This window comes from Nycticebus coucang, chromosome 4, assembly GCF_027406575.1.
Source record: "Nycticebus coucang isolate mNycCou1 chromosome 4, mNycCou1.pri, whole genome shotgun sequence".
NCBI lineage: Eukaryota > Metazoa > Chordata > Mammalia > Primates > Lorisidae > Nycticebus > Nycticebus coucang.
Window position 1 is genome coordinate 83,367,278 of NC_069783.1, and position 27,861 is coordinate 83,395,138.

General features: G+C 38.4%; 1 protein-coding gene across 1 annotated transcript in view; it reads left to right on the plus strand.

Annotated features, from left to right (window-relative positions):
• DNAH6 (dynein axonemal heavy chain 6) overlaps positions 1-27,861 on the plus strand; it is a 381,781-nt gene that overhangs the window by 302,903 nt on the left and 51,017 nt on the right. The window contains exon 63 of the mRNA XM_053587707.1: positions 3,719-3,891. Within this exon, the coding sequence (XP_053443682.1) occupies positions 3,719-3,891 (173 nt within the window). The remainder of the gene's footprint in view (positions 1-3,718; positions 3,892-27,861) is intronic.

Sequence of the window (27,861 nt, forward strand, 5' to 3'; positions counted from 1 at the left end):
TTCTTAATAAGTTGTTGATTTTTAATAAAATAATATTCCCCGTTATTCAGAATAATGTTTTTGCCTTAAAATATAGTTTCTAATATTACTATTGCTACAGCAAATTTCTCCTGGTTAGTGTTCCCACTTTATATATTTCTACACTCTTTATTTTTAATTCTTTTGTATCATCATGTTTTTTTTATGTTTCTTCAGTGGGATTTTATTGTTGTTTTGAGGAGTGTGAGATTCTTTCTTTTTAACAGGCATTTTTAATCCAGTTGTATTTATTATGGCTTTTACTTTATTTCTCAAACTAGGGAACATTCTGTCCCCTTGGGAACATCTAGCAATGTCTGGACACATTTTTGTTTACCACAACTGGGGTGGTGCAACTGGCATCCTGCGAATAAAGACAAGGGATGCTGCTAAACACCCCACAATGCTCACAACAACCTTCCACAAGAAGTAACTACGTGGTCCAAAATTTCAATGGTAGTGAGGTTAAGAGACTCTGATCTATTTGGACTTACTACTACTATCTTTTTTTTTGAGGGGGGGGTGGATATTTTTCTTCCCAGGCTTTTTCTTTGCTTCCTTTCTTTTTCTTTTTTCTTGACTTCAAGAGGATCATCTACATCTTTTTTATTTATTTGCCCTTCTACTGACTTGAAATTCTATTTCCATTTTTTGGTAATTAATTTTATATCTGAAATGTGAATGCTTATTTGACTAAGTACACCAAGGGTATACTAGCAACTACTAGCAAGGGTGATGACTTAAAGTCTATATGAATCAGAATTTCTGAGATCTTAATATAGTCATTTGATTTCTAAATGAAGACTAGGGAGAAATTCTTTCCGGTAAATCAATCAAATACAAATTATGCTTCTACATTATGTACCAGTTAAATAAGAAGTTAAGGTAACTGTTAACACAAAAAGAAGAATACTCATAAAAGCTCAAAGATGGACAGTCAAGGACAGACCCAAAGCAGAAAGGGCCAGATGGAGTCTAATATAAAAAGGCAAAGATAGAGGGAATATTGCAGAGGTTGAAAAGCAAAGTAACTGAGGACAACCCATTATTTTTAGATAAAAGGCATTGTGTCAATTGAACATAGTATCCCTGTCAATTGGGGCTAAAATTTTGACAATTAAAAAGGACTTTCCTGCTTTGATTTGCTAAATCTTTAGGTCTATTCCAGAAATTCTACAGAATTGTGGAGATTTGTGCATGTACGGTGTCATGGCTTGTGTTCTAAAAGTGATCATTAGATCTTTGCAGGGGATGTTTGGTAATTAATTTCACTGCCATTATTACCTTGAAAATCTTCCTACTTGCCTTAATCTTTTGTCTTTTATGATTTCTAAGTGTGTTGTGTCATATTAGTTGAGAATTATTTAAAATATGCATTAGTAGATCCTATCTTACTAGCCAGAGTCCTAGTGATTATACAATAAATAATAAGAAGCTTGGGGGGAAAATACTCCTTTTGCAGTGAATGGTTGGTTGCACTTCCTGTTCCTCAGAGTAATGCAACCACTTTTAACTATAGAACATTATGGGATGGCATGCCCTGTGGTCTCACACCATGTAATTGTCTATAATCCACATTAGAATTAGAAGTCTTTCAAAGGTAAATACAACTCAGGACCATGGTCAGAAGTGTCATTAAATTTTTTATATATTACCACTTGTTTGATTGCTATTGCTAGTCCTTCAAAGGAGAGCCCCAGCAGAACAGCTGGAGAAAGTTGTTTTCCAGCCCAAAAGGCAAGCCAATGATTTTACCTAATGTTCAATTCAAGAACCTTTCCTATCACTGGAGGACTCACCAACTGTGTTGGCTTTCTAAGAAGTTTATACCACACTATGCACACTGTACCTACAGACATTTCGATGCTAATTCTTATAATGCTAATGTTATAACCATTCCAAGAGCTAACTGTGATTCTAACCCTGTATGGTCTTAACCCTCATGCAAGGTGCAAGGCCATTTCTTATAAATATTCTATGGCTGGGGGCAGAGGATGATATATTGTTTATTTGAGCATAAAGTGTATATGTCAATTTATTCAACTATTTTTATACGGTTCAAATTATATATGCTAGAATTTTCAGTTTACTTCATCTGCCATAGACTGATAATTAACTGCATGTTATTTCCCATCATTATTATGTTTTTTTCTGATTTTTCTTTGCCTATAATGGTGATTACCTGATGCTATTTGTTGGCATATATGAGTTCATTTTATTTATTTTTATTATAGAATTTGCGTTTTATTTTGGGGGGATTTCATTGGTCTTTTTTGGTTTTTGTTTGTTTGTTTTCAAGTTTTTGGCAGGGGCTGGGTTTGAACCCACCACCTCTGGCATATGGGGCTGGGGCCCTACTCCTTTGAGCCACAGGAGCACCGCTCCTGTTTTTTATTTTTTTTTTTAATTTCAGATTAATATGAGGGTACAAAATATTAGGTTACAATGTTTGCATTTGTTAGGTAAAGTCCATGTTGTAGTTGTGTGCCACACCTAGGTGGTGTGCCACATACCCTTACATTGTGCCCATTAGGTGGGAGCACACCAATACCCACCCTCCTCTCTTTCCTCCTTCCCTCCTTTTCCCACCCTCCAACTTGAATTGAATTGAGTTTTCTCTTGTGTGGATGTGTATTAGTTCATCAGCTGGCTTCAAATTAGTATTGAGAACATTAGATACTTGCTTTTCCATTCTTATGATACTTTACTAAGAAGAATGTGTTTATGCTCTATCCAAGTTAATACAAGTGATGTAAAGTCTCCATCTGTTTTATGGATGAATAGTATTCCGTGGTATACATATACCACAGTTTATTAATCCATTCATGGGTTTATGAACACTTGGGTTGGTTCCACATCTTGGCAACTATAAATTGAGCTGTGATAAACAATCTAGCGCAAATTCCCTTATGATTAAATGATTTTTTTTTTCTGGATGGATGCCTAGGTATGAGATTGCAACATCAAATGGAAGATCTATTTTGAGTTCTTTGAGGATTCTCCATCCTTCTTTCCATAGAGGCTGTAGTAGTTTATAATCCCACCAACATAGAATTTGCAGCTTGGCACCCGTAGCACAGGGGTTATGGTGCCGGCCACATGTACCAAGAGTGGAAGGTTCAAACCCAGGCCAGGCCACCTAGACAACAATGACAACTGCAACAAAAAATGGCCGGGCATTTTGGTGGGTGCCTATAGTCTCATCTACATGGGAGGCTGAGGCAAGAGACTTAAGCCCAGGAGTTTAAGGTTGCTATGAGCTGTGATGCCATGGCACTCTACTGAGGATGACATAGTAAGACTGTCTCAAAAAAATAAAAGAATTTGCATTTTAATTAATAAACTTAACCTACTTTATCCCATTTAATGGTTTGCCTTGAATTCTCATTAATCCAATATTACTCCTATCATTTCAAGCTTTTTGCAGACATTTGCTTGATATATCTCTACGCATCCTTTTATTTTTAACCTATTATGTTATTTTGTTGGTTATTTTTGTAAGTTATTTGTTATTGAACTTTATTTTCTAATCTTTTGTAATTATTTACTCTTGATGAGGTTGGGTAGAGGTAAATTAATGTATTTACAGTATATTTGTGGTTAAAATAAACAGAGGTTTTTTAGTTATCAAACTTGTCTTTATTTAATTTCAAAATTGAAACGACTCTAATTGAAGCATCTTTTATAATTGTGTTTCCAGGATCTTTTGAGACTTATATTAACCCACGTGAATGGGAAGGCTATTCTAAAATGAAACATGAAGACCAATTCGTGACACAATTTGAAAAGGAGGCCACAAGGCATGATTCTTGGAGTACAGAACTGAGTTCTTTCCATAAACTAATTCTTATTAAATGTTGTAAAGAAGAAAAGGTAGGGTTTTCTTTTTAATTAAAGGACTATATTGTAAGTGTTTCTACTAAACTTCTCTAGCCAATTGTGATTCATAAATTTATTTGAGAATAACAATGGCTAAGTTTGAGGATTCATTCTAAAATCATGGAGACTCTGTGTTATTACTAGAACAAAATGCTTTATGCAGAAAATGAGGAAAGAAAACACTGGAGAGCCATCCAAGGCTGTGATCATCCCTTCCCTGGTGTGTGCTGTTAAAGCACCCTGTTCCCTACAAAAGGGATAAGAGTCTATTGGAGGTCTTTAGCAGGAAATTAATAGGCTTTCAGATCCTGGCAACACTGGGGAGGAAACATTTGAAGGGCACAAAACCATAGTCACCAGGCCCTCTTTGTAGACTATTGAAGTGATCTATATAAGAAATTATGGTAGACTGAATTAAGACAGAGGTAGTAGATTGGAGAGGTGAAGGAGAATGCAATGATTAGGCAGATAACATGGATCCCAATTTCAGTTTGTATGCCAAAGGGAATAAAGTTGTACCAACAACTAAGCAAATGTGAAAGGAGGAATCTATGTAAAAAAGATGTCACTGAGTCTACAGTTCCTGCCAGCCATCAAAATGGATAGCAGTCTGGAAGCCAGCTCATATGTAGGTAGGAAACTCTAGAGAGAAATATGGGTTGGAAACAGAGATTTGGGAATCAACAGCCTTCAGCTGAAAAGCAGAATTATAGAATTTATTGGATTGTAGAAGAATAACAAAAAGTAGACTAATAGAATAGGTGGGCAAAGGATAAAACTTTGATGATCACCAACTTATAAAGGACAGAGAGAAAGGATAAGAGGCCCATGTGAAGGAATAGTCAAGGGGCAGGAAAATAATGGGAGAAAAAAGTATCATGAAAATCAAGGAGGTATAGAGTTTTAATACAAGAAAAAAAGCATTTCGGCAGTTCTATTTTTTATATATGCAGATATAATTCACAGTTTTATTGATAATAAAGGAATAATAATACTTGCTAAGAATCTTTGAGTAGTATCTTCACAGAGTTGTGAAATATGACCAAATCAATTTAGAACATTGTTATTACCTCCCAAAAGGAACACAACACCTTTAACTACCATCCCCCAATTCATCATCACCAAAGTTATATTTTAGTCATTTTCTGTCTCTATAGATTTGCCTATTCTAGTCTTTTATGTCTATTCTTTCATTTAACATGGTATTTTCAAGTTTCCTCTGTCTTGTATTATTTATCAGTACTTCATTGCTTCTTATTACAAATTATAAACTATTGTATAGATATGCCAAAGTTTATCCATTCATATATGTTGTTTCTCTATTTTCTGACTATTATTAATAATGCCATCATAGACATTTGTGTACAAGTTTTTGTGTGTTTTCTCTTGTGTATAAACTCAGGAGTGGAATTGCTGGGTCCTATAGTAACTCTACATTTCACTGTGCAAGCGAGTCTGTTTTCCTAAAAGGCTGTACCATTTTACATTCCCACCAGCAATGTGTGAAGGTTCTGATTTCTCCCCATCCACACCAGCATTTACTTGTCTTTTTATCATACCCATCTGAGTAGATATGAAGTGGTATCTTACGGCTTTGATTTGCCTTTCCCTAATATCTAAAGATAATGAGCATTTTTTTCTTGCACTTATTAACTATAGAACTGTCTGTTCTAATTCTTTACCATTTTTAATTGGATCTTTTTTTGATTATGGAGTTGTAAGTGTTCTTTAGATATTCTGGATATTCCCTTATCAGATATGCAATTTGCAAGAATGTTCTTCCATTCTGTGGGGTTTTGTTTCACTTTCTTGGTAGTGTACTTTGAAGCACAAAAGGCTTTAATTTTGATAATGTTCAGTTTATATATTTTTTTCTTTTGTTGCTTGTACATCTAAGATCACAAACATTTACTTCTATGATTTCTTGTAAGAATTTATGTAGTTTTAGCTGTTACATTTAGGTCTTTGATACATTTTGAGTTAATTTTTTCATATGCTGTGAGATAAGGGTCCAAATTCATTATTTTACATATTGCTATCCAATTGTACTGACATCATGTGTTGAAGGACTATTCTTTACCCATTGAATGGTCTTGGAACCCTTCCTAAAAATCAGTTGACTATAATTGTGAGACTTTATTTCTGAATTCTCAATTCTATTCGATCGGTCTATATGTCTATCCTTATGCCAGTACCACATTGTCATGATTACTGTAGCTTTATAAAGTTTTGAAATCTAAAAATATGAGCCCTTCAAATTTATTTTCCTTTCTAAGGATTATTTTGGCTATTTTGGGGTTCCTTGAGTGTCCATATGACCTTTAGGATCAGTTTGTCAATTTTTTTTTTTTTTTATTGTTGGGGATTCATTGAGGGTACAATAAGCCAAGTTACACTGATTGCAATTGTTAGGTAAAGTCCCTCTTGCAATCATGTCTTGCCCCCATAAAGTGTGACACACACCAAGGCCCCACCCACCGCCCGCCTTCCCTCTTTCTGTTCCCCCCCATAACCATAATTGTCATTAATTGTCCTCATATCAAAATTGAGTACATAGGATTCATGCTTCTCCATTCTTGTGATGCTTTACTAAGAATAATGTCTTCCACGTCCATCCAGGTTAATACGAAGGATATAAAGTCTCCATTTTTTTAAATGGCTGAATAGTATTCCATGGTATACATATACCACAGCTTGTTAATCCATTCCTGGGTTGGTGGGCATTTAGGCTGTTTCCACATTTTGGAGATTGTAAATTGAGCTGCAATAAACAGTCTAGTACAAGTGTCCTTATGATAAAAGGATTTCTTTTCTTCTGGGTAGATGCCCAGCAATGGGATTGCAGGATCAAATGGGAGGTCTAGCTTGAATGCTTTGAGGTTTCTCCATACTTCCTTCCAGAAAGGTTGTACTAATTTGCAGTCCCACCAGCAGTGTAAAAGTGTTCCCTTCTCTCTACATCCAGCCAGCATCTGCAGTTTTGAGATTTTGTGATGTGGGCCATTCTCACTGGGGTTAGATGATATCTCAGGGTTGTTTTGATTTGCATTTCTCTAATATATAGAGATGATGAACATTTTTTCATGTGTTTGTTAGCCATTCATCTGTCGGCTTTAGAGAAAGTTCTATTCATGTCTCTTGCCCATTGATATAAGGGATTGTTGGCTTTTTTCATGTGGATTAATTTGAGTTCTCTATAGATCCTAGTTATCAAGCTTTTGTCTGATTAAAAATATGCAAATATCCTTTCCCATTGTGTAGGTTGTCTCTTTGCTTTGGTTATTGTCTCCTTAGCTGTACAGAAGCTTTTCAGTTTAATGAAGTCCCATTTGTTTATTTTTGTTGTTGTTGCAATTGCCATGGCAGTCTTCTTCACGAAGTCTTTCCCCAGGCCAATATCTTCCAGCGTTTTTCCTATGCTTTCTTGGAGGATTTTTATTGTTTCATGCCTTAAGTTTAAGTCCTTTATCCATCTTGAATCAATTTTTGTGAGTGGGGAAAGGTGTGGGTCCAGTTTCAGTCTTTTACATGTAGACATCCAGTTCTCCCAACACCATTTATTGAATAGGGAGTCTTTCCCCCAAGGTATGTTCTTGTTTGGTTTATCAAAGATTAGGTGGTTGTAAGATGTTAGTTTCATTTCCTGGTTTTCAATTCGATTCCAAGTGTCTATGTCTCTGTTTTTGTGCCAGTACCATGCTGTCTTGAGCACTATGGCTTTGTAGTACAGACTAAAATCTGGTATGCTGATGCCCCCAGCTTTATTTTTGTTACAGAGAACTGCCTTAGCTATACGGGGTTTTTTCTGGTTCCATACAAAATGCAGAATCATTTTTTCCAAATCTTGAAAGTACGATGTTGGTATTTTGATAGGAATGGCATTGAATAGGTAGATTGCTTTGGGAACTATAGACATTTTAACAATGTAGATTCTTCCCATCCATGAGCATGGTATGTTCTTCCATTTGTTAATATCCTCTGCTATTTCCTTTCTGAGGATTTCATAGTTTTCTTTATAGAGGTCCTTCACCTCCTTCGTTAGGTATACTCCTAGGTATTTCATTTTCTTTGAAACTATGGTGAAGGGAGTTGTGTCCTTAATTAGCTTCTCATCTTGACTGTTATTGGTGTACACAAAGGCTACTGACTTGTGGACATTGATTTTATATCCTGAAACATTACTGTATTTTTTGATGACTTCTAGGAGTCTTGTGGTTGAGTCTTTGGGGTTCTCTAAGTATAAGATCATGTCATCAGCAAAGAGGGAGAGTTTGACTTCCTCTGCTCCCATTTGGATTCCCTTTATTTCCTTGTCTTGCCTAATTGTATTGGCTGGAACTTCCAGCACTACGTTGAATAGTAAAGGTGACAGAGGACAACCTTGTCTGGTTCCAGTTCTAAGAGGAAAAGCTTGCAGTTTTACTCCATTCAGTAAAATATTGGCTGTGGGTTTGTCATAGATAGATTCAATCAGTTTTAGAAATGTGCCACCTATGCCTATACTCTTCAGTGTTCTAATTAGAAAAAGATGCTGGACTTTATCAAATGCTTTTTCTGCATCTATTGAGAGGATCATGTGATCTTTATTTTTGCCTCTGTTACTATGGTGGATAACGTTTATAGACTTGCGTATGTTAAACCAGCCTTGCATCCCTGGGATGAAACCTACTTGATCATGATGAATGACTTTTTTGATGATAAACTGTAATCTATTGGCTAGGATTTGTTGAGAATTTTTGAGTCTATGTTCATGAGTGAGATTGGTCTGAAATTCTCCTTTTTGTTTGGGTCTTTTCCTGGTTTTGGTATCAGGGTGATGTTTGCTTCATAGAATGTGTTGGGGAAGATTCCTTCTTCCTCAATTTTTTGGAATAATTTCTGCAGTACAGGAAAAAGCTCTTCCTTGAAGGTTTGATAGAATTCTGGAGTGAAGCCATCTGAACCAGGGCATTTTTTGGTTGGAAGATTTTATATTGTTTCTTTGATCTCAGTGCTTGAAATTGGTCTGTTCAGGAGCTCTATTTCTTCCTGGCTGAGTCTAGGGACAGGGTGTGATTCCAAATATTGATCCATTTCTTTCACATTGTCAAATTTCTGGGCATAGAGTTTCTGGTAGTATTCAGAGATGATCTCTTGTATCTCTGTGGGATCAGTTGTTATTTCCCCTTTATCATTTCTGATTGAGGTTACTAGAGATTTTACTTTTCTATTCCTCGTTAGTCTGGCCAATGGTTTATCTATTTTATTTATTTTTTAAAAATACCAACTCCTTGTTTCATTAATTTTCTGAATGATTCTTTTGTTTTCAATTTCATTGATCTCTGATTTGATTTTGGATATTTCTTTTCTTCTACTGAGTTTAGGCTTAGATTGTTCTTCTTTTTCCAATTCCGTAAGATCTCTTATGAGATTGTTGATGTGCTCTCTTTCTCTTTTTCGAATGTAGGCATCTAAAGCGATGAATTTTCCTCTCAAAACTGCTTTTGCAGTATCCCACAGGTTTTGGTAGCCTGTGTCTTCATTGTTGTTATGCTCAAGGAAGTTAATGATTTCCTGTTTTATTTCTTCCTTCACCCATCTGTTATTCAACAGAAGATTGTTTAATTTCCATGCCTTTGGGTGGGGTCAAGCATTTTTGTTAGAGTTGAGTTCCACCTTTAGTGCCTTATGGTCTGAGAAGATACAAGGTAAAATTTCAATTCTTTTGATTCTGTTGATATTTGTTTTGTGTCCCAGGATATGATCAATTTTGGAGAATGTTCCATGGGGTGATGAGAAGAATGTATATTCTTTATCTTTGGGATGGAGTGTTTATATGCGTCTATCAAGCACAGTTGTTCTAGGGTCTCATTTAAGTCTCTTATATCCTTGTTTAATTTCTGTTTAGAGGATCTGTCCAGCTCTGTAAGAGGAGTGCTAAGGTCCCCTGTTATTATGGTATTATCAGATACCATATTGCTCAGACTGAGTAAGGTCTGTTTCAAGAATCTGGGAGCATTTAAATTGGGTGCATAGATATTTAGAATTGAAATGTCTTCTTGTTGTATTTTTCCCTTGACCAATATAAAGTGACCATCTTTGTCTTTTTTGACTTTAGTTACTTTAAATCCACATGTATCTGAAAATAAGATTGCAACTCCTCTTTTCTTCTGAATTCCATTTGCCTGAAAAATTGTCTTCCAACCCTTGACTCAGAGCTTTAATTTGTCTTTTGAAGCCAGGTGTGTTTCTTGCAGACAGCAAATGGATGGCTTGTGTTTTTTAATCCAGTCAACCAATCTATGTCTCTTCAGTGGGGAATTCAAGCCATTAACATTTATTGAGATAATTGATAAGTGTGGTAGTATTCTATTCGTCTTATTTTGTGAGAGTCCATTGCTTAGTTTTATCTTTTGCATCAGTGTGGAGGTTTGGTTCTGTCCTTTAATTTCTGAGCTCTTACTTTGCTGCTGATCCATTGTGGTGGTCAGTGTGCAGAACAGGTTGAAGTATTTCCTGTAGAGCTGGTCTTGTTGTGGCGAATTTCCTCAGTGTTTGTATATCCATAAATGATTTGACTTCTCCATCAATTCTGAAGCTTAGCTTAGCAGGGTACAGAATTCTGGGCTGGAAATTGTTCTGTTTAAGTAGATTAAAGGTAGATGACCATTGTCTTCCTGCTTGGAAAGTTTCATTAGAGAAGTCTGCGGTAACTCTGATGGATTTGCCCCTGTAGGTCAACTGGCGCTTACTCCTGGCAGCTTGCAGAATCTTTTCTTTTGTCTTGACTTTGGACAGGTTCATCACAATGTGTCTTGGAGAAGCTCGGTTAGAGTTGAGGCGACCTGGGGTCCGATAGCCCTCTGAAAGCAGTGTGTCAGACTCTTTGGTGATATTTGGGAAATTTTCTTTTATAATATTCTCTAGTATGGCTTCCATTCCTCTGGGGCATTCTTCTTCCCCTTCTGGAATTCCTATAACTCACATGTTGGAACACTTCATAAAGTCCCATAATTCTGACAGTGAACGTTCTGCTTTCTCTCTCTTCTTTTCTGCCTCTTTTACTATCTGAGTTATCTCAAAAACTTTGTCTTCTACCTCTGAAATTCTTTCTTCTGCATGGTCTAACCTGTTGTTGATACTTTCCATTGCATCTTTAAGTTCCCTGATTGACTGTTTCATTTCCTTCAGCTCTGCTATATCTTTTTTATATTCTTCATATCGTTCATCTCTTATTTGATTCTGTTTTTGAATTTCCTTTTGGTTATTTTCCACTTTATTAGCAGTTTCCTTCATTGTTTCCATCATTTCTTTCATTGTTTTCAACATGTGTATTCTAAATTCCCTTTCTGTCATTCCTAACATTTCTGTATAGGTGGAATCCTCTGCAGTAGCTACCTCATGGTCCCTTGGCGGGGTTGTTCTGGACTGGTTCTTCATGTTGCCTGGAGTTTTCTGCTGATTCTTCCTCTTGAGTGATTTCTTTTATCTGTTTCCTTGCCCTAATTTTCCTTTCACATCCTCTTGCTCTTTAAGTTCTCGTGCCTGTGGACTAAGGGTTACAGGACCAGAAGGGTGAGAAGGTTGAAGAGCAAAAAAGGGATGAAAGAAAAGGAGGACCGAGTGATGAGAAAAATAGAGAAAGGAGAGGGGGTGGGTAAAAGGAATATTGACAAAAAGAAGAGAGGCACAGAAAGAGGGAGACAGAGCAATATAAGTGTACAGTAGGGTACTTTGATATAACCTTAAAAATAAAAACCACCTTCTTGGGGTGCCCAGTTGGGTAGTTCCCTTGAGGTCAGCAGCTCTTTGCTAACCTGATCAGACACAGTACCCCACCTCCACCAAGTAGAGAGGAAAGACAAAAATGCTATAAATCAAACCAAAACAAGCAAACAGAAAACTTTATGGGATAAAATTGGTTGGAAAAAACAAATAATAGCAGTAGAAACACTAACAAAAATGAAGTTCTAATTATTGAAATAGGCAGCAATGGGAAATTATAATTAAACTAGAAAAATTGAGAAAGAAAAAGGATCTGTATGGAAAAGGTTGAACTTAAAAAACAAAACAACAATCAACAACATCAAAATAAACAAAAAAAAAAAAAACAACCAAATGAAAAAAAAAAAAATACACAACCAAAAACAAAGCAGTATGTATATGTTATTGAATATTGTCTGGGCAACACATGGTCTTCTGGGGTATGAGATGTTAATCACAGTTCTGATATGACTGGAGGCTGCTAGTTTCTCAAACCCCAGCAGGTAGACACCCTAAATCTCTCTTCAGCCCACTTAAAAGGCACTTTGAACTTGTTCACTTGCTGAGCAGAAGCTTTCCCAGGGAAGTGCTTGTCGCTGGAATCACTGCTGAAGTGGCTATCCACTTACCCTGACTTACCCCAAAACTGGTCTCCCTCTGCCCCCGAGGGTTTGGGCTGCAAGGCCTCAGGCCCCGCCCTTAGGCTACTTGGTCACTGGGTTACCAGCTCCCACCCAATTCCAGCTCTGCAACCCTGAGGGTGGAGCTTGCCGGGGCAGATCGCTCACAATGGCTGCCTGTGACCCAGAGCCAAACACTATTAGGTCCGTCTGGCTCAGCGGCTCAGACTGGGGCCCTTGACAAAGGCCAAAGTTCTCCACACTCCCGCTCAGGCTCTCCCCAAGGCAGTTCAGCTGAGTGCCAAGTCCAAAGACACCAGAACAGTTAACAGGTAAGGCCTTTCTGGTTTGCAGTCTCGCTGCTACTGAACTTACAGTTGCGGGCGGGTTTAGACGGATTGAACACACGCGACCACTTGCCAGTTTTCCACTGTTTTAGTCCTCCTCTTGGGGTCCAGAAGTCTCTCGCTGACTCCCTGTATCCTCTCAGGGGTGATGATAGGCAGATCCCACCAGCCAGAGATGCCTGGAGTCCTATATCCCCAGACTCACGGTGCCCAGATGCAAGGAAGCTGTTACTCGGCTGCCATCTTGCTCCGCCTCCTCCAGTTTATCAATTTTTTAAAAAGCCAGCTAATATTTTGATAGAAATTACATTGAATCTGTAGATCAATTTGGGGAGTTTTGTCATCTTGATAACATTAGGTCTTTTGATCCATGAACAAGGAGTGTTTTTCTAGTTATTTAGATCTTCTTTAATTTCATTCAATAATATTTTATGAGAGAGCTCTTGGATAATTCTAAGAAAACTAATATTTGTCTAATAAGGATCCCCAAAATCGATGAAGTGGCTTCACAAGGCACAGAGTCTCTTCTCCATGAGATTATGAAGGAGAATGTTCCGGCCATGCCAAGACATTCTGAAATTCAGATAGCAGACAGTTTCAGAACTCTAGCACTACTCAACTCAAATAAGACATCCCCCAGACACATCATAATCAATTTCACTAAAGTTAATATGAAGGAGAAAATTCTGAAAGCTGCCAGATGAAAGAAAACCGTTACCTACAAGGGGAAGAATATTAGAATAACTGCAGATCTCTCTGCTGAAACCTTTCAAGCTAGAAGAGGATGGTCATTGACTTTTAGTCTCCTAAAACAAAATAACTTTCAACCAAGGATCCTGTACCCAGCTAAACTGAGTTTCATTTATGATGGAGAAATTAAATACTTCAATGACATTCACATGTTGAAGAAATTTGCCATCACTAAACCAGCTCTCCAGGATATTCTCAGACCTATCCTCCATAAAGCGTAATCCTCCACCACAAAAGTAAACCCACCCAGAAAATTTTGATCAAATTCCAATTTCCACAGTCACAAAAGGATTAAAAATTTCCACCAGACTCTCGAAAGGCTTATCAATATTCTCAATTAATGTGAATGGTTTAAACTGTCCTCTAAAGAAGCACAGGTTGGCTGACTGGATACAAAAACTCAAGCCAGATATCTGCTGCATCCAAGAATCGCATCTTACATTAAAAGACAAATATAGACTCAAGGTGAAGGGATGGTCATCTATATTCCAGGCAAATGGAAAGCAGAAAAAAGCAGGTGTTGCAATCATGTTCGCAGACACAATAGGCTTTAAACCAACCAAAATAATTAAGGATAAGGATGGACACTTCATATTTGTTAAAGGTAATACTCAATATGATGAGATCTCAATTATTAATATTTATGCATCCAACCAGAATGCACCTCAATTTATAAAAGAAACTCTAATAGACATGAGCAACTCTATTTCCTCCACTTCCATAGTAGTTGGAGATTTTAACACCCCTCTAGCAGTCCTGGATAGATCCTCCAAAAAGAAGCTAAGCAAAGAAATTTCAGATTTAAACTCAACCATTCAACATCTGGACTTAACACACATCTACAGAACATTTCATCCCAACAAAACTGAATACACATTCTTCTCATCAGCCCATGGAACATACTCCAAATTTGACCACATCCTAGGCCACAAATCTAACTTCAGCAAATTTAAAAAAATAGAAATTATTCCTTGCATCTTCTCAGACCACCATGGAATAAAGGTTGAACTCAATAACAACAGGAACCTGCATACCCATACAAAAACATGGAAGCTAAACAACCTTATGCTGAAGGATAGATGGGTTATAGATGAGATTAAGAAGGAAATCACCAAATTTTTGGAACAAAACAACAATCAAGAGACAAATTACCAGAACCTCTGGGATACTGCAAAGGGAGTCCTAAGGGGGAAATTTATAGCACTGCAAGCCTTCCTCAAGAAAATGGAAAGAGAGCAAGTTAATAACTTAATGGGACATCTCAAGCAACTGGAGAAGGAAGAACACTCCAACCCAAACCCAGCAGAAGAAAAGAAATAACCAAAATCAGAGCAGAACTAAATGAAATTGAAAACAAAAGAATTATACAACAGATCAATAAATCCAAAAGTTGGTTTTTTGAAAAGATCAATAAAATAGGTAAACCTTTGGCCAACCTAACCAGGAAAAAAAGAGCAAAATAATATTTTATGGTTTTTCAGAGAATAAATTTTATATTTTTTTGTTAAGTTATTTTGCAGACAATAAATTTTAGAGTTATTTTATTAGTTTATTTCCAAATATTTTATTCTTTCTGATACTATTGTAAATTAAATTACTTTCTTAATGTCTACTGTTATTTGAATATGTTCCCCAAAGCTCATGTATTGCAAATTTAATTACAGTTCAACAGTGTTGAAATGTGGGATCTTTAAGAGATGATTAGGTCATGAGGGGTCTTTCTTCAAAATAAATTAATGTCATTATCATGGGAGTGGTCTAGTTATCACGTGAGTGTGCTTATTATAAAAATGAGTTCTTGAGGGGCAGAACAAGATGGCAGACCAGAAGGATTGTTCAGCTGAGCTCTCCTAGAATGACTGGGGAAAAAGAGAGAACCTAGTCATACCTGGCGCAGGTACCTTTCCAGAGTCGCAGCTTGGGGGGCATAGTGAGGAAGTGATGAGCTGGATACAGAGTATGATCCAGAGCAGTGGAAATCTGATGAATTAGGCAAGTGATTGTGACCAGTTCAGATCAGCTGGCCCCTCAGAGGTCCAGGATGGGAGGAAACCTTTCCAGAGTTTTCAGTTGTTGGGAGAAGCTGAGCATTGAGTGGAAAGCTTGGAAGAGTGGGCAGACTTGAACTGTATACAGATTTTAATGCCAGTTGGAGTGGATTTGCTATAGATTTGATGGCTGGAGAGGCAGCCATACTGAGAATGTCTCAGTAGCCACGGGGCTGCCATTGTGGAAAGGTCATGAGATGGTCTTACTTAGCAGGGGCCTCAAGCACAGCCATCTTAATTCTGCCTGCCAGGATCAGAATTCCACTCTTGAGACAGGCTAAGGGACTCTTGCATCCTACCAAAACTGGACTCAGGGGGCACTGTGAGACTTGCCCATGCAGGATTCTTGAGAGGTTTAAGATCCTAGCCCAGCAGGATCTGAATGCTGAGGGAACAATCAGGCTATCACCTACGGCAACTAAGTTTGGAATAAGGACCATACAAGTTGCTGACTGTGCTCTCTGTCTCCTAAAAAACCACAGCACCACCTGGTGTCCCAGCAACATATTGTCATCAATAACAAGGACTTAGGGCACAGCCTGTGGCTTAATGGCATAGGGTGCTGGCCCCATATGCCAGAGGTGGTGGGTTCAAACCCAGCCCCAGCCAAAAACTGCAAAAAAAAAAAAAAAAAGAAAAGAAAAGAAAAAGAACTTATGTTTATTTGGCCACAGGAAGAGTTTGGCTTTCTTCAGGCCAAGGCCACTTCAAGACCTAAGCTCTGAGACAAGGTACTTTGAAGCAAAGGAGGCAGTGAGAAGGAAAAAAGAGGACAAGGAGGTGAACAAGAAGAAAGAACACATGAGGAGGAACCAACAGAAAAACTCAGGCAACATGAAAAACCAAAACAGAGCAACTCCCCAAGGGACCAAGAGGAAGCTACTGAAGAAGACTCCACCTATAAAGAATTAATGGACTTGACAGAAAGGGAGATTTAAAATATGGATGATAAGATAATAAAAGGAATGGAGGAGAAAATGGAAAGACAGAACCAAAAGTTGGACGAGAGATATATAGAATACAGAAAGGATATGGCAGAACTTAAGGAAATGCAAGAGTCAAACAGGGAATGTAAAGAAAGTATAAAAAAATAGGTTAGGAGAAGGAGAAGAAAGAACTTCAGAGCTAGAGGATAAAGTTTTCAAGTTAACCCAGGTAGTTAAAGAGGTAGAAAAGAAGAGAGAGAAAACAGAACAGGCACTTAAAGAACTATGAGACTCCATGAAGTGTTCAAAAATATGAATAATAGGGATTCCTGAAGGGTAAGAAGATTGTTCCAAAGGAATGGAAGTCCTACTAGAGACTATCAAAAATGAAAACTTCCCAAGTTTTACTAAAGACATCAACACACTCCTTTCAGATGCATTTCTAACCCCAGGTCATCTCAACTCAAACAGAGCCTCTCCAAAACATATTGTAATGAACCTGTCCAAAGTCAAGATGAAAGAAAAAATTCTGCAAGTAGCCAGGAGTAAGTGCCAACTGATCTACAGAGGCAGAGCCATTAGGATGATAGCAGACTTTTCAACTGAAACTTTCCAAGCCAGAAAACCACAGTCATCCACCTTCAACATTCTTCAACAAAACAACTTTCAGCCCTGAATTCTGTATCCTGCTAAACTAAGCTTTGAAATTGATGGATAAATCAAATATTTCATGGGTATACAAGCACTGAGGAAATTCACCACAACCAGACCAGCTCCACAGGAAATACTTAGACCTATTCTGAACACTGACCATCATAATGGACAATCAGCAAAGTAAACACCCAGAAGCTAACAGTCAAAACTTAGTTTCCAGTCAAAACTTAACTTCTACAATGGCACAAAGGATAAAACTGCACAATGGACTTTCACAAAATAAGATGAATAGAACTCCACTACACTTATCAATTCTCTCAATACATGGCAATGGACTGAATTAACCACTGAAAAGACACAGACTGCCTGACCGGATTAAAAAAAGTGCAAACCATCCATATGATGTCTCTAGGTGACACACCTGGCCTTGAGGGTCAAATCAAGACTCAGGGCTAAGGGATGGAAAACATATTTCAATTAAATGGAAATCAGAAGAAAGGAGGGGTTGAAACCTTATTTTCAGATACAAGTGGATTTAAAGCAACTAAAGTTAAGAAAGACAAAGATGGGCACTTTATACTGATCAAAGGAACAATACAACATGAAGACATTTCAATTTTAAATATTTATGCACCCAACTTAAATGCTCCCAGATTTATGAAACAGACATTAAGAGGTCTAACAATATGATATCCCATAACACAATACTAGTAGGGGACTTAACACCCCTATGACAGAATTGGACAGATCCTCTGAACAGAAACTAAACAGAAATACAAAAGACTTAAATGTGACCCTAAAAAACATGGGATTAATAGACATACACAGAACACACTATCCCAAAACTAAGGAATTGGCTTGGTGCCTATAGCACAGTGGTTATGGCACTGGCCACATATGCCAATGCTGGCGGGTTTGAACCCAGTCTGGGCCAGCTAAACAATAATGACAACTGCAACAATAACCAAAAAAAGAAAAAAAAAAAAAAGCCAGGCATTGTGGCAGGTGCCTGTAGTCCCAGCTACTTGGGAGGCTGAGGCAAGAGAATTGTTTAAGCCCAGGAGTTTGAGGTTGCTATGATCTGTGCTACCAGGACACTCTACTGAGGGCCACATAGTGAAACTCTGTCTCAAACCAAAAAAAAAAAAAAAAAACTAAGGAATATACATTTTTCCTGTCAGCCCATGGGAAAAACTCCAAAATTGACCACATCCTAGGATACACATCAAACCTCAGCAAAATTAAAAGAATAGAAATTATCCCTTGTATCTTCTCAGACCACAAGGTAAGAAAGGTGGAACTCAACTTCAACAAAATGTTCATTCCCACACAAAGACTTGGAAATTAAACAACCTTGTGCTGAATGATAGTTGAGTTAAGGAAGAGATAAAAGAGTAAATTGTTAAATTCCTCGAACATAACAACGATGAAGACATGAGTTACCAAAACCTGTGGGAAACAACAAAAGAGGTCTAAGAGGGAAATTTATCACATTAGATGACTACATTCAAAAAACAGAAAGAGAGCCCATCAACAAACTCATGAACCATCTTATAGAATTAGAAAAAGAAGAACAATCTAATCCCAAACCCAGCAGAAATAACCAAAATTAAATCAGAGATGAATGAAATTGAAAACAAAAGAATCATTCAGGAAATTAACAAAACAAAAAGTTGTTTTTTTTGAAAAAATAAATAATATTGATAAACCTTTGATATATTAATTAGAAAGAGAAAAGTAAATCTCTAATAACCTCAATCAGAAATGATAAAGGGAAAATAACAATAGATGCCACAGAGATACAAGAGATCATCTCTGAGTACTACAAGAAACTCTATGCTCAAACATTTGACAATGTGGAGGAAATGGATCAATACCTGGAATAGCTTTTGGATATGCCTAGACTTAGTCAAGAAGAAATAAATCTCTTGAACAGACCAATTTCAAGATCTGAGATCAACAAAAAAAGCCCTGGTCCTGATGGCTCCATTCTATCAAACCTTCAGATGTTTGTTTTTGCTTCATAGAATGTGTTGGAGAAGATTCCTTCTTCCTCAATTTTTTGGAATAATTTCTGCAGTACAGGAATAAGCTCTTCCTTGAAGATTTGATAGAATTCTGGTGTGAAGCCATCTGGACCAGGGCATTTTTTGGTTGGAAGATTTTTTTTTTTTTTTTTTTTTTTTTTGTAGAGACAGAGTCTCACTGTACCGCCCTCTGGTAGAGTGCCGTAGCATCACACAGCTCACAGCAACCTCTAACTCTTGGGCTTACGTGATTCTCTTGCCTCAGCCTCCTGAGTAGCTGGGACTACAGGCACCCGCAACAACGCCCAGCTATTTTTTTGTTGCAGTTTGGCCGGGGCCAGGTTTGAACCTGCCACCCTCGGCATATGGGGCCAGAGCCCTACTCACTGAGCCACAGGCGCCGCCCCTGGTTGCAAGATTTTTTATTGTTTCTTTAATCTCAGTGCTTGAAATTGGTCTGTTCAAGAGCTCTATTTCTCCTGGCTAAGTCCAGGGAGAGAGTGTGATTCCAAATATTAATCCATTTCCTTCACATTGTCAAATTTCTGGGCATAGAGTTTCTGGTAGTATTAAGAGATGATCTCTTGTATCTCTGTGGGATCAGTTGTTATTTCCCCTTTATCATTTCTGATTGAGGTTACTAGAGATTTTACTTTTCTATTTAGTCTGGCCAATGGTTTATCTATTTTATTAATTTTTTCAAAAAACCAACTCCCTGTTTCATTAATTTTCTGAATGATTCTTTTGTTTTCAATTTCATTGATCTCTGATTTGATTTTGGATATTTCTTTTCTTCTACTGAGTTTAGGCTTAGATTGTTCTTCTTTTTCCAGCTCCATAAGATGGCTTGTGAGTTTGGTGATGCGCTCTCTTTCTCTTTTTCGAATGTAGGCATCTAAAGCGATAAATTTTCCTCTCAAAACTGCTTTTGCAGTATCCCACAGGTTTTGGTAGCTTGTGTCTTCATTGTTATTATGCTCAAGGAAGTTAATAATTTCCTGTTTTATTTCTTCCTGCACTCATCTGTTATTCAACAGAAGATTGTTTAGTTTCCATGTCTTTGTGTGGGGTCGAACGTTTTTGTTAGAGTTGAGTTCCACCCTTAGTGCCTTATGGTCTGAGAAGATACAAGGTAAGATTTCAATTCTTTTGATTCTGTTGATATTTGTTTTGTGTCCCAGGATATGATCAATTTTGGAGAATGTTCCATGGGATGATGAGAAGAACGTGAATTCTTTATATTTGAGATGGAGTGTTCTATATGCATCTATCAAGCACAGTTGTTCTAGGGTCTCATTTAAATCTCTTATACCTTTGTTTAATTTCTGTTTAGAGGATCTGTCCAGCTCTGTAAGAGGAGTATTAAAGTCACCTGTTATTATGGTATTATCAGATATCATATTGCTCAGACTGAGTAAGGTCTGTTTCAAGAATCTGGGAGCATTTAAATTGGGTGCATAAATATTTAGAATTGAAACATCTTCTTGTTGTATTTTTCCCTTGACCAATATAAAGTGACCATCTTTGTCTTTTTTGACTTTAGTTGCTTTAAATCCACATGTATCTAAAAATAAGATTGCAACTCCTCTTTTCTTCTGAATTCCATTTGCCTGAAAAATTGTCTTCCAACCCTTGACTCGGAGCTTTAATTTGTCTTTTGAAGCCAAGTGTGTTTCTTGCAGACAGCAAATGGATGGCTTATGTTTTTTAATCCAGTCAGCCAATCTATGTCTCTTCAGTGGGGAATTCTAGCCATTAACATTTATTGAGATAATTGGTAAGTGTGGTAATGTTCTATTCATCTTATTTTGTGAGAGTCCATTGCTTAGTTTTATCTTTTGCATCAGTGTGGAGGTTAAGTTATGTCTGTTAATTTCTGAGTTTTTACTTTGCTGCTGATCCATTGTGATGATCAATGTGTAGAACAGGTTGAAGTATTTCCTGTAGAGCTGGTCTTGTTGTGGCGAATTTCCTCAATGTTTTTATATCTGTAAATGATTTGATTTCTCCGTCAATTTTAAAGCTTAGCTTAGCAGGATACAAAATTCTGGGCTGGAAATTGTTCTGTTCAAGTATATTAAAGTAGATGATCATTGTCTTCTTTTTGGAAAGTTTCATTAGAGAAGTCTGCAGTCACTGATGGATTTGCCCCTGTAGGTCAACTGGTGCTTACTTCTGGCAGCTTTCACAATCTTTTCTTTTGTCTTGACTTCGGACAGGTTAATCACAATGTGTTTTGGAGAAGCTCGGTTAGAGTTGAGGTGACCTGGTGTCCATATCTCTCTGAAAGCAGTGTGTCAGAATCTTTGGTGATATTTGGGAAATTTTCTTTTATAATATTCTCTAGTATGGCTTCCTTTTCTCTGGAGCATTCTTCTTCCCCTTCTGGGATTCCTATAACTCATATGTTGGAACGCTTCATAAGGTCCCATAATTCTGACAATGAACGTTCTGCTTTCTCTCTCTTCTTTTCTGCCTCTTTTTCTATCTGAGTTATCTCAAGAACTTTGTCTTCTACCTCTGAAATTCTTTCTTCTGCATGGTCTAACCTGTTGCTGATACTTTCCATTGCATCTTTAAGTTCCCTAATTGACTGCTTCAGTTCCTTCAGCTCTGCTATATGCTTTCTATATTCTTCATATCATTCATCTCTTATTTGATTCTGTTTTTGGATTTCCTTTTGGTTATTTTCCACTTTATTAGCAGTTTCCTTCATTGTTTCCATCATTTCCTTCATTGTTTTCATCATGTGTATTCTAAATTCCCTTTCTGTCATTCCTAACATTTCTTTATTGGTGGAATCCTCTGCAGTAGGTACCTTATGGTCCCTTGGAGGGGTTGTTCTGGACTGGTTCTTCATGTTGCCTGGAGTTTTCTGCTGATTCTTCCTCATGAGTGATTTCTTTATCTGTTTACTTGCCCTAATTTTCCTTTCACTTCCTCTTCCTCTTTAAGTTCCTGTGCCTGTGGGCTAAGGTTTCAATGAGTCCTTTTGGTATAGGACCAGAAGGATGAGAAGGTTGAAAAGCAAGAAGGGATGAAAGAAAGAAGGAAAGAATGAAAAGAAAATAGAGAAAGGAGAGGGCATGGGTAAAAGGAATATTGACAAAAAGAAGAGAGGCACAGAAAGAGGGGACAGAGCAATTTAGGTGTACAGTAGGGTACTTGGACACAACCTTAAAAACCCCAACCTCTGGGGGTGCCCGGTTGGGTGGTTCCCTTGAAGTCAGCAACTCTTTGCTAACCTGATCGGACACAGTACCCCACCTCCACCAAGTAGAGATGAAAGACAAAAATGCTATAAATCAAACCAAAACAAGCAAACAGAAAACTTTATGGGATAAAAATTAGGTGAAAAACCAAATAATAGGGGTAGAAACACTAGCAAAAATGAAGTTCTAGTTATTGAAAAAGGCAGCAATGGGAAATTGTATTTATACTAGAAAACTGGAGAAAGAAAAGAAAAAATATGAACGGAAAAGGTTGAAATTAAAAAACAAAACAACAACAACAACATCAAAATAAACAAAAAACAAACAAAACCAAACAACAACAAAAAAAACAACCTAAAACAAAGCAATATATATGTCTTGTTAAATATTGTCTGGGCAACAGGTGGTCTTCTGGGGTATGAGATGTTAATTACAATGCTGATATGACTGGAGGCCTCCGCTGTTTTCTCAAACCCCACAGGGTAGACACCCTAAGTCTCTCTTCAGCCCTCTTAAAAGGCACTTTAAGCTTCTAAACTTGCTAAGCAGAAGCTTTCCCAGGAAAGTGCTTGTCGCTGGAATCACTGGTGAAGTGGCTACCCACTTACCCATTGTGCCAAAACCAGTCTCACTCTGCCCCTGAGGGTTAGGGCTGTAAGGTGGCTCAGACCCCGCCTTTAGGCTGCTCAGTCACTAGGTTACTAGGCCCCGCCCTATCCTTGCTCTGCAACCCCCTAGGGCAGACCTTGTTGGGGCAGTTCTCTCACAATGGCTCCCTGCGGCCCACAGCCAAACATTATTAGCTGCATCCGTCTGGATCAGTGGCTCAGTCTGGGGTCCCAGACAACGCCCAAAGTTCTCTGCATTCCCGCTCAAGCTCTCCCCAAGGCAGTTCAACTGAGTGCCAAGTCCAAAAACACCAAAACAGTTCACAGGTAAGGCCTTTCCGGTTTCAAGTCTCACTGCTACTGCACTTACAGCTGTCAGCAGGATTAGACCTATCGAACACACACAATTACTTGCCAGTTTTCCACTGTTTTTGTCCTCCTCTTGGGGTCCAGAAGTCTCTCGCTGACTCCCTGTATCCTCAAAGGGATGATTATAGTCAGATCCCACCCGCCAGAGATGCCTAGAGTCTTATCTCCCCAGACTCACGGTGCCCAGATGCAAGGAAGGTGTTACTTGGCTGTCATCTTGCTCTCCTTCCCAGATCACTATATATTATTACTGATACTTTGTTCTGTTTTCAATAAAAATATTTCTCCAACTTCTTGATCAAGTTCAAAAGCATTTTATAAGTTTGTTAGCATTTTGGTATGCACATAGCATCCCCAAGAAAAAAATTATTGGGGTAGCTGAGACAAGATGGCTGACTGAAGCCAGCTTTCCACAGAGGCTCCTGTCCAGTAGGAGAGTTAAAGGACAAAAATTTAGCAAGTAACCTGGTGGATTTGAGCTGCACTAAGAGAGAAGGTTTAAGAACTCGCGTCAACCACGCTGAGGCAAGCTGCGACCACAAGGATACAAACAAAAGGCTCCCAGCACTCCCCGCGCTCCCCTCTGCTCTCACTCCAAGGTCTGGAGGCCTGTCCCCCAGGAGTCCAGACTCTTGGGCAATTGCTTGATGGGTGTAGACAGTGCCAGGCTGCAGCCGGTCGGTGAAGACTCTGGGGCACGGGAAAAGAGAGAGGACGGTTGGCCGGAAGGGAGCTGCATCAGAGCAGCGGTTGCGTGAGGCATAAAACAGCAACTCTCTTTTGCTAGCAATACAGGCTCACTACTGAATATTCTAAAGCCACACCCCCTGTCTCCCTGGGCAACCAGAGACTCTGAGTATAGGATTTGCCTGAGGCAACTCTAACTTGCAAACCAGGGAAACTCCCAGGGCCGGGCTGACCCAGAGGTCCTCTTTACTGAACCTAAGACGCACCTGGCCCTCAGGGGATCATCAGCCTATAGACAATACAAGAGCAAAGACAAGCTGATTTGGAACTCAATTCAGCTTCTCTTCTGCAGGGGAACCACAAAGTTGTTCTGTTCTGTTCTGTCAGTAACATTAATCAGGGGCGAGACTGGGCCTCAGTGAAAACCCCCCAACCTTCATCAAGCACCCGAGGTTGTCAGGCCTCACCTCCTCCTGCTAGAGAGAGGCAGAGTGCAGCGGCCTGGCAGACTTCCTTGTGATTCAGGCAGCTGCAAACTCCTGGAGTACCGATTCACTACAGGCAACTGGGTCAGCCAACTGCAGGGCTATCAGTGACTGGGTGTGACAGTGGTGCAAGGTGGGGAAAGAGGCAGCAACCTTCCCAGACTGATTTATTGCCTGAATGGCTCCTCCTGACTCCACACAGCTCTGGAGCAAGCCACACCAGAGTAGTCACCAGACCCCTGTGATCCAGTTCCCAGAGATCTCTTAAACTCTCTCACCTGAGACAGGTGCAGACTGAGATAATTGATTTGGACCTTTTGAACTGAACCAATCGCTTGAGGACAAATCAGGTGGTGCCCTGGGTGCACAGTGGTAGGAAGGTTTGATATTTATTTTCCAATTGTTTGCTGGTGGGGGGTGGAGTGACTTAATTGCTGATATTACTCCACAGCTGAGACTTCAATCCAGAATATCTGTTTCACTAGGGTGGAACAGAAACCAGCTGAAAACAAGACAGAACCACTTAGCCCCACCACACCAGACAGGGCCCCAGTTTCTCAGGCCACACCACTGTACAGGCCCTCGACAAAGCCTCAGGGGAAAAAATCAAAGGGAGTAAAACAACCATGGGGCGGAATCAGCAGAAAAACTCTGGTAACATGAATAACCAGAATAGATCAACACCCACCCCAGGAAATATATGGCAGATGTAATTGAAGATCCCATTCATAAACAACTGCCTGAGATGTCAGAAATCGAATTCAGAATTTGGATGGCAGACACGATTAATAAAGTGGAATTAGGAATTCGAGGAGAAATTCAAAAGTTGTCTCAAGAATTTAACGAATTTAAAGACAAAACCACCAAAGACTTAGACACAGAAAGCAAGAATTTACAGCCCTCAAAGATATGAAAAATACAGTAGAATCCCTCAGCAACAAATGGAGCAAGCAGAAGAAAGGCTTTCTGACATTGAACATAAAGCCTGTGAACACTCCCAAACTCTCAAAGAGGAAGACAAATGGAGAGCAAAAACTGATCATTCTCTCCGAGAGCTCTGGGATAATTCAAAGAAGGTTAATATCCAAATCACTGGAGTTCCAGAAACAGATAAAGTGGCCTCACTGGGCACAGAGGCCCTTCTGCATGAAATTATGAAAGAGAATTTTCCAGACATGCCTGGAGATTCTGAAATTCAGATAGCAGACAGCTTCAGAACCCCAGCATGACTCAACCCCTATAAGACATCCCCCAGGCATATCATAATTAACTTCACTAAAGTTAATATGAAGGAGAAAATTCTCAAAGCTGCCAGGAGAAAGAAAACCATGACCTTCAAAGGGAAGAATATTGGAATGACTACAGATCTCTCTGCTGAAACTTTTCAAGCCAGAAGAGGGTGGTCACCGACTTTTAATCTCCTAAAGCAAAATAACTTTCAACCCCGGATCTTGTATCTAGCTAAACTGAGTTTCGTTTATGATGGAGAAATTAAATACTTTAATGACATTCATATGTTGAAGAAATTTGCCATAACCAAACCAGCTCTTCAGGATATTCTCAGACCTATCCTCCATAATGACCAACCCAATCCTATATGACAAAAGTGAACTCATTCAGAAACTTCGGATCAAACTCCAATTTCCACACTGGTGAAAGGATTAAAAATGCCCACTGGACTTTTGAAAAACTCCATACCCAAAACTTCACCAGACTTATCAATATTCTCCATTAATGTGAACGGCTTAAACTGTCCTCTAAAGAGGCATAGGTTAGCTGACTAGATACAAAAACTCAGGCCAGATATTTGTTGCATACAAAAGTCACATCTTAACTTAAAAGACAAATACAGACTCAGGGTAAAAGGATGGTCATCCATATTTCAGGCAAATGGTAATCAGAAAAAAACAGGTGTTGCAATTTTATTTGCAGATACTTTTGGTGGCTTTAAACCAACAAAAGTAAGGAAGGACAAGAATGGGCACTTCATATTTGTTAAGGGTAATACTCAATATGATGAGATCTCAATTATTAATATCTATGCACCCAACCAGAATACACCTCAATTTATAAGAGAAACTCTAACAGACATAAGTAACTTGATTTCCTCCAGCTCCATAATAGTCGGAGATTTCAACACTCCTTTGGCAGTGTTGGATGGATACTCCAACAAGAAGCTGAGCAAAGAAATCTTAGATTTAAACCTAACCATCCAACATTTGGATTTAGCAGACATCTACAGAACATTTCATCCCAACAAAACTGAATGCACATACTTCTCATCAGCCCATGGAACTTACTCCAAAATCGATCACATCTTAGGTCACAAGTCTAACCTCAGTAAATTTAAAGGAATAGAAATTATTCCATGCATATTCTCGGACCACCATGGAATAAAACTTGAGCTGAGTAACAACAGGAATATGCATACTCATACAAAAACATGGAAGTTAAATAACCTTATGCTGAATGATAGCTGGGTCAAAGATGAGATTAAGAAAGAAATCGCCAATTTTTTGGAACAAAATGACAATGAAGACACGAACGATCAGAACCTCCGGGACACTGCAAAGGCAGTTCTAAGAGGGAAATTTATAGCACTGAAAGCCTTCCTCAAGAGAATGGAAAGAGGGGAAGTTAACAACTTAATGGGACATATCAAGCAACTGGAAAAGGAAGAACATTCCAACCCCAAACCCAGTAGAAGAAAAGAAATAACCAAAATTAGAGCAGAATTAAATTAAATTGAAAACAAAAGAATAATACAACAGATCAATAAATCAAAAAGCTGGTTTTTTGAAAAGGTCAATGAAATAGATAAACCTTTGGCCAACCTAATCAGGAAAAAAAGAGTAAAATCTCTAATCTCATCAATCAGAAACAACAAAGATGAAATAACAACAGACTCCTCAGAAATCCAAAAAATCCTTAATGAATATTACAAGAAACTGTATTCTCAGAAATATGAAAATCTGAAGGAAATTGACTGATACTTGGAAGCACGTCACCTTCCAAGACTTAGCCAGAATCAAGTGGAAATGTTGAACAGGCCCATATCAAGTTCAGAAATAGCATCAACCATACAAAACCTCCTAAAAAGAAAAGCCCTGGACCAGATGGTTTCACGTCAGAATTCTACCAAACCTTTAAAGAGGAATTAGTACCTATATTACTCAACCTATTCCAAAAGGTAGAAAAAGAAGGAAGACTACCCAACACGTTCTATGAAGCAAACATCACCCTGATCCCCAAACCAGGAAAAGACCCAACAAGAAAAGAAAATTATAGACCGATATCACTAATGAATATGGATGCAAAAATATTCAACAAGATCCTAACAAACAGAATCCAGAAACACATCAAACAAATTATACATCATGACCAAGTCGGTTTTATCCCAGGGTCTCAAGGCTGGTTCAATATACATAAATCTATAAATGTAATCCAGCACATAAACAAATTAAAAAACAAAGACCATATGATTCTCT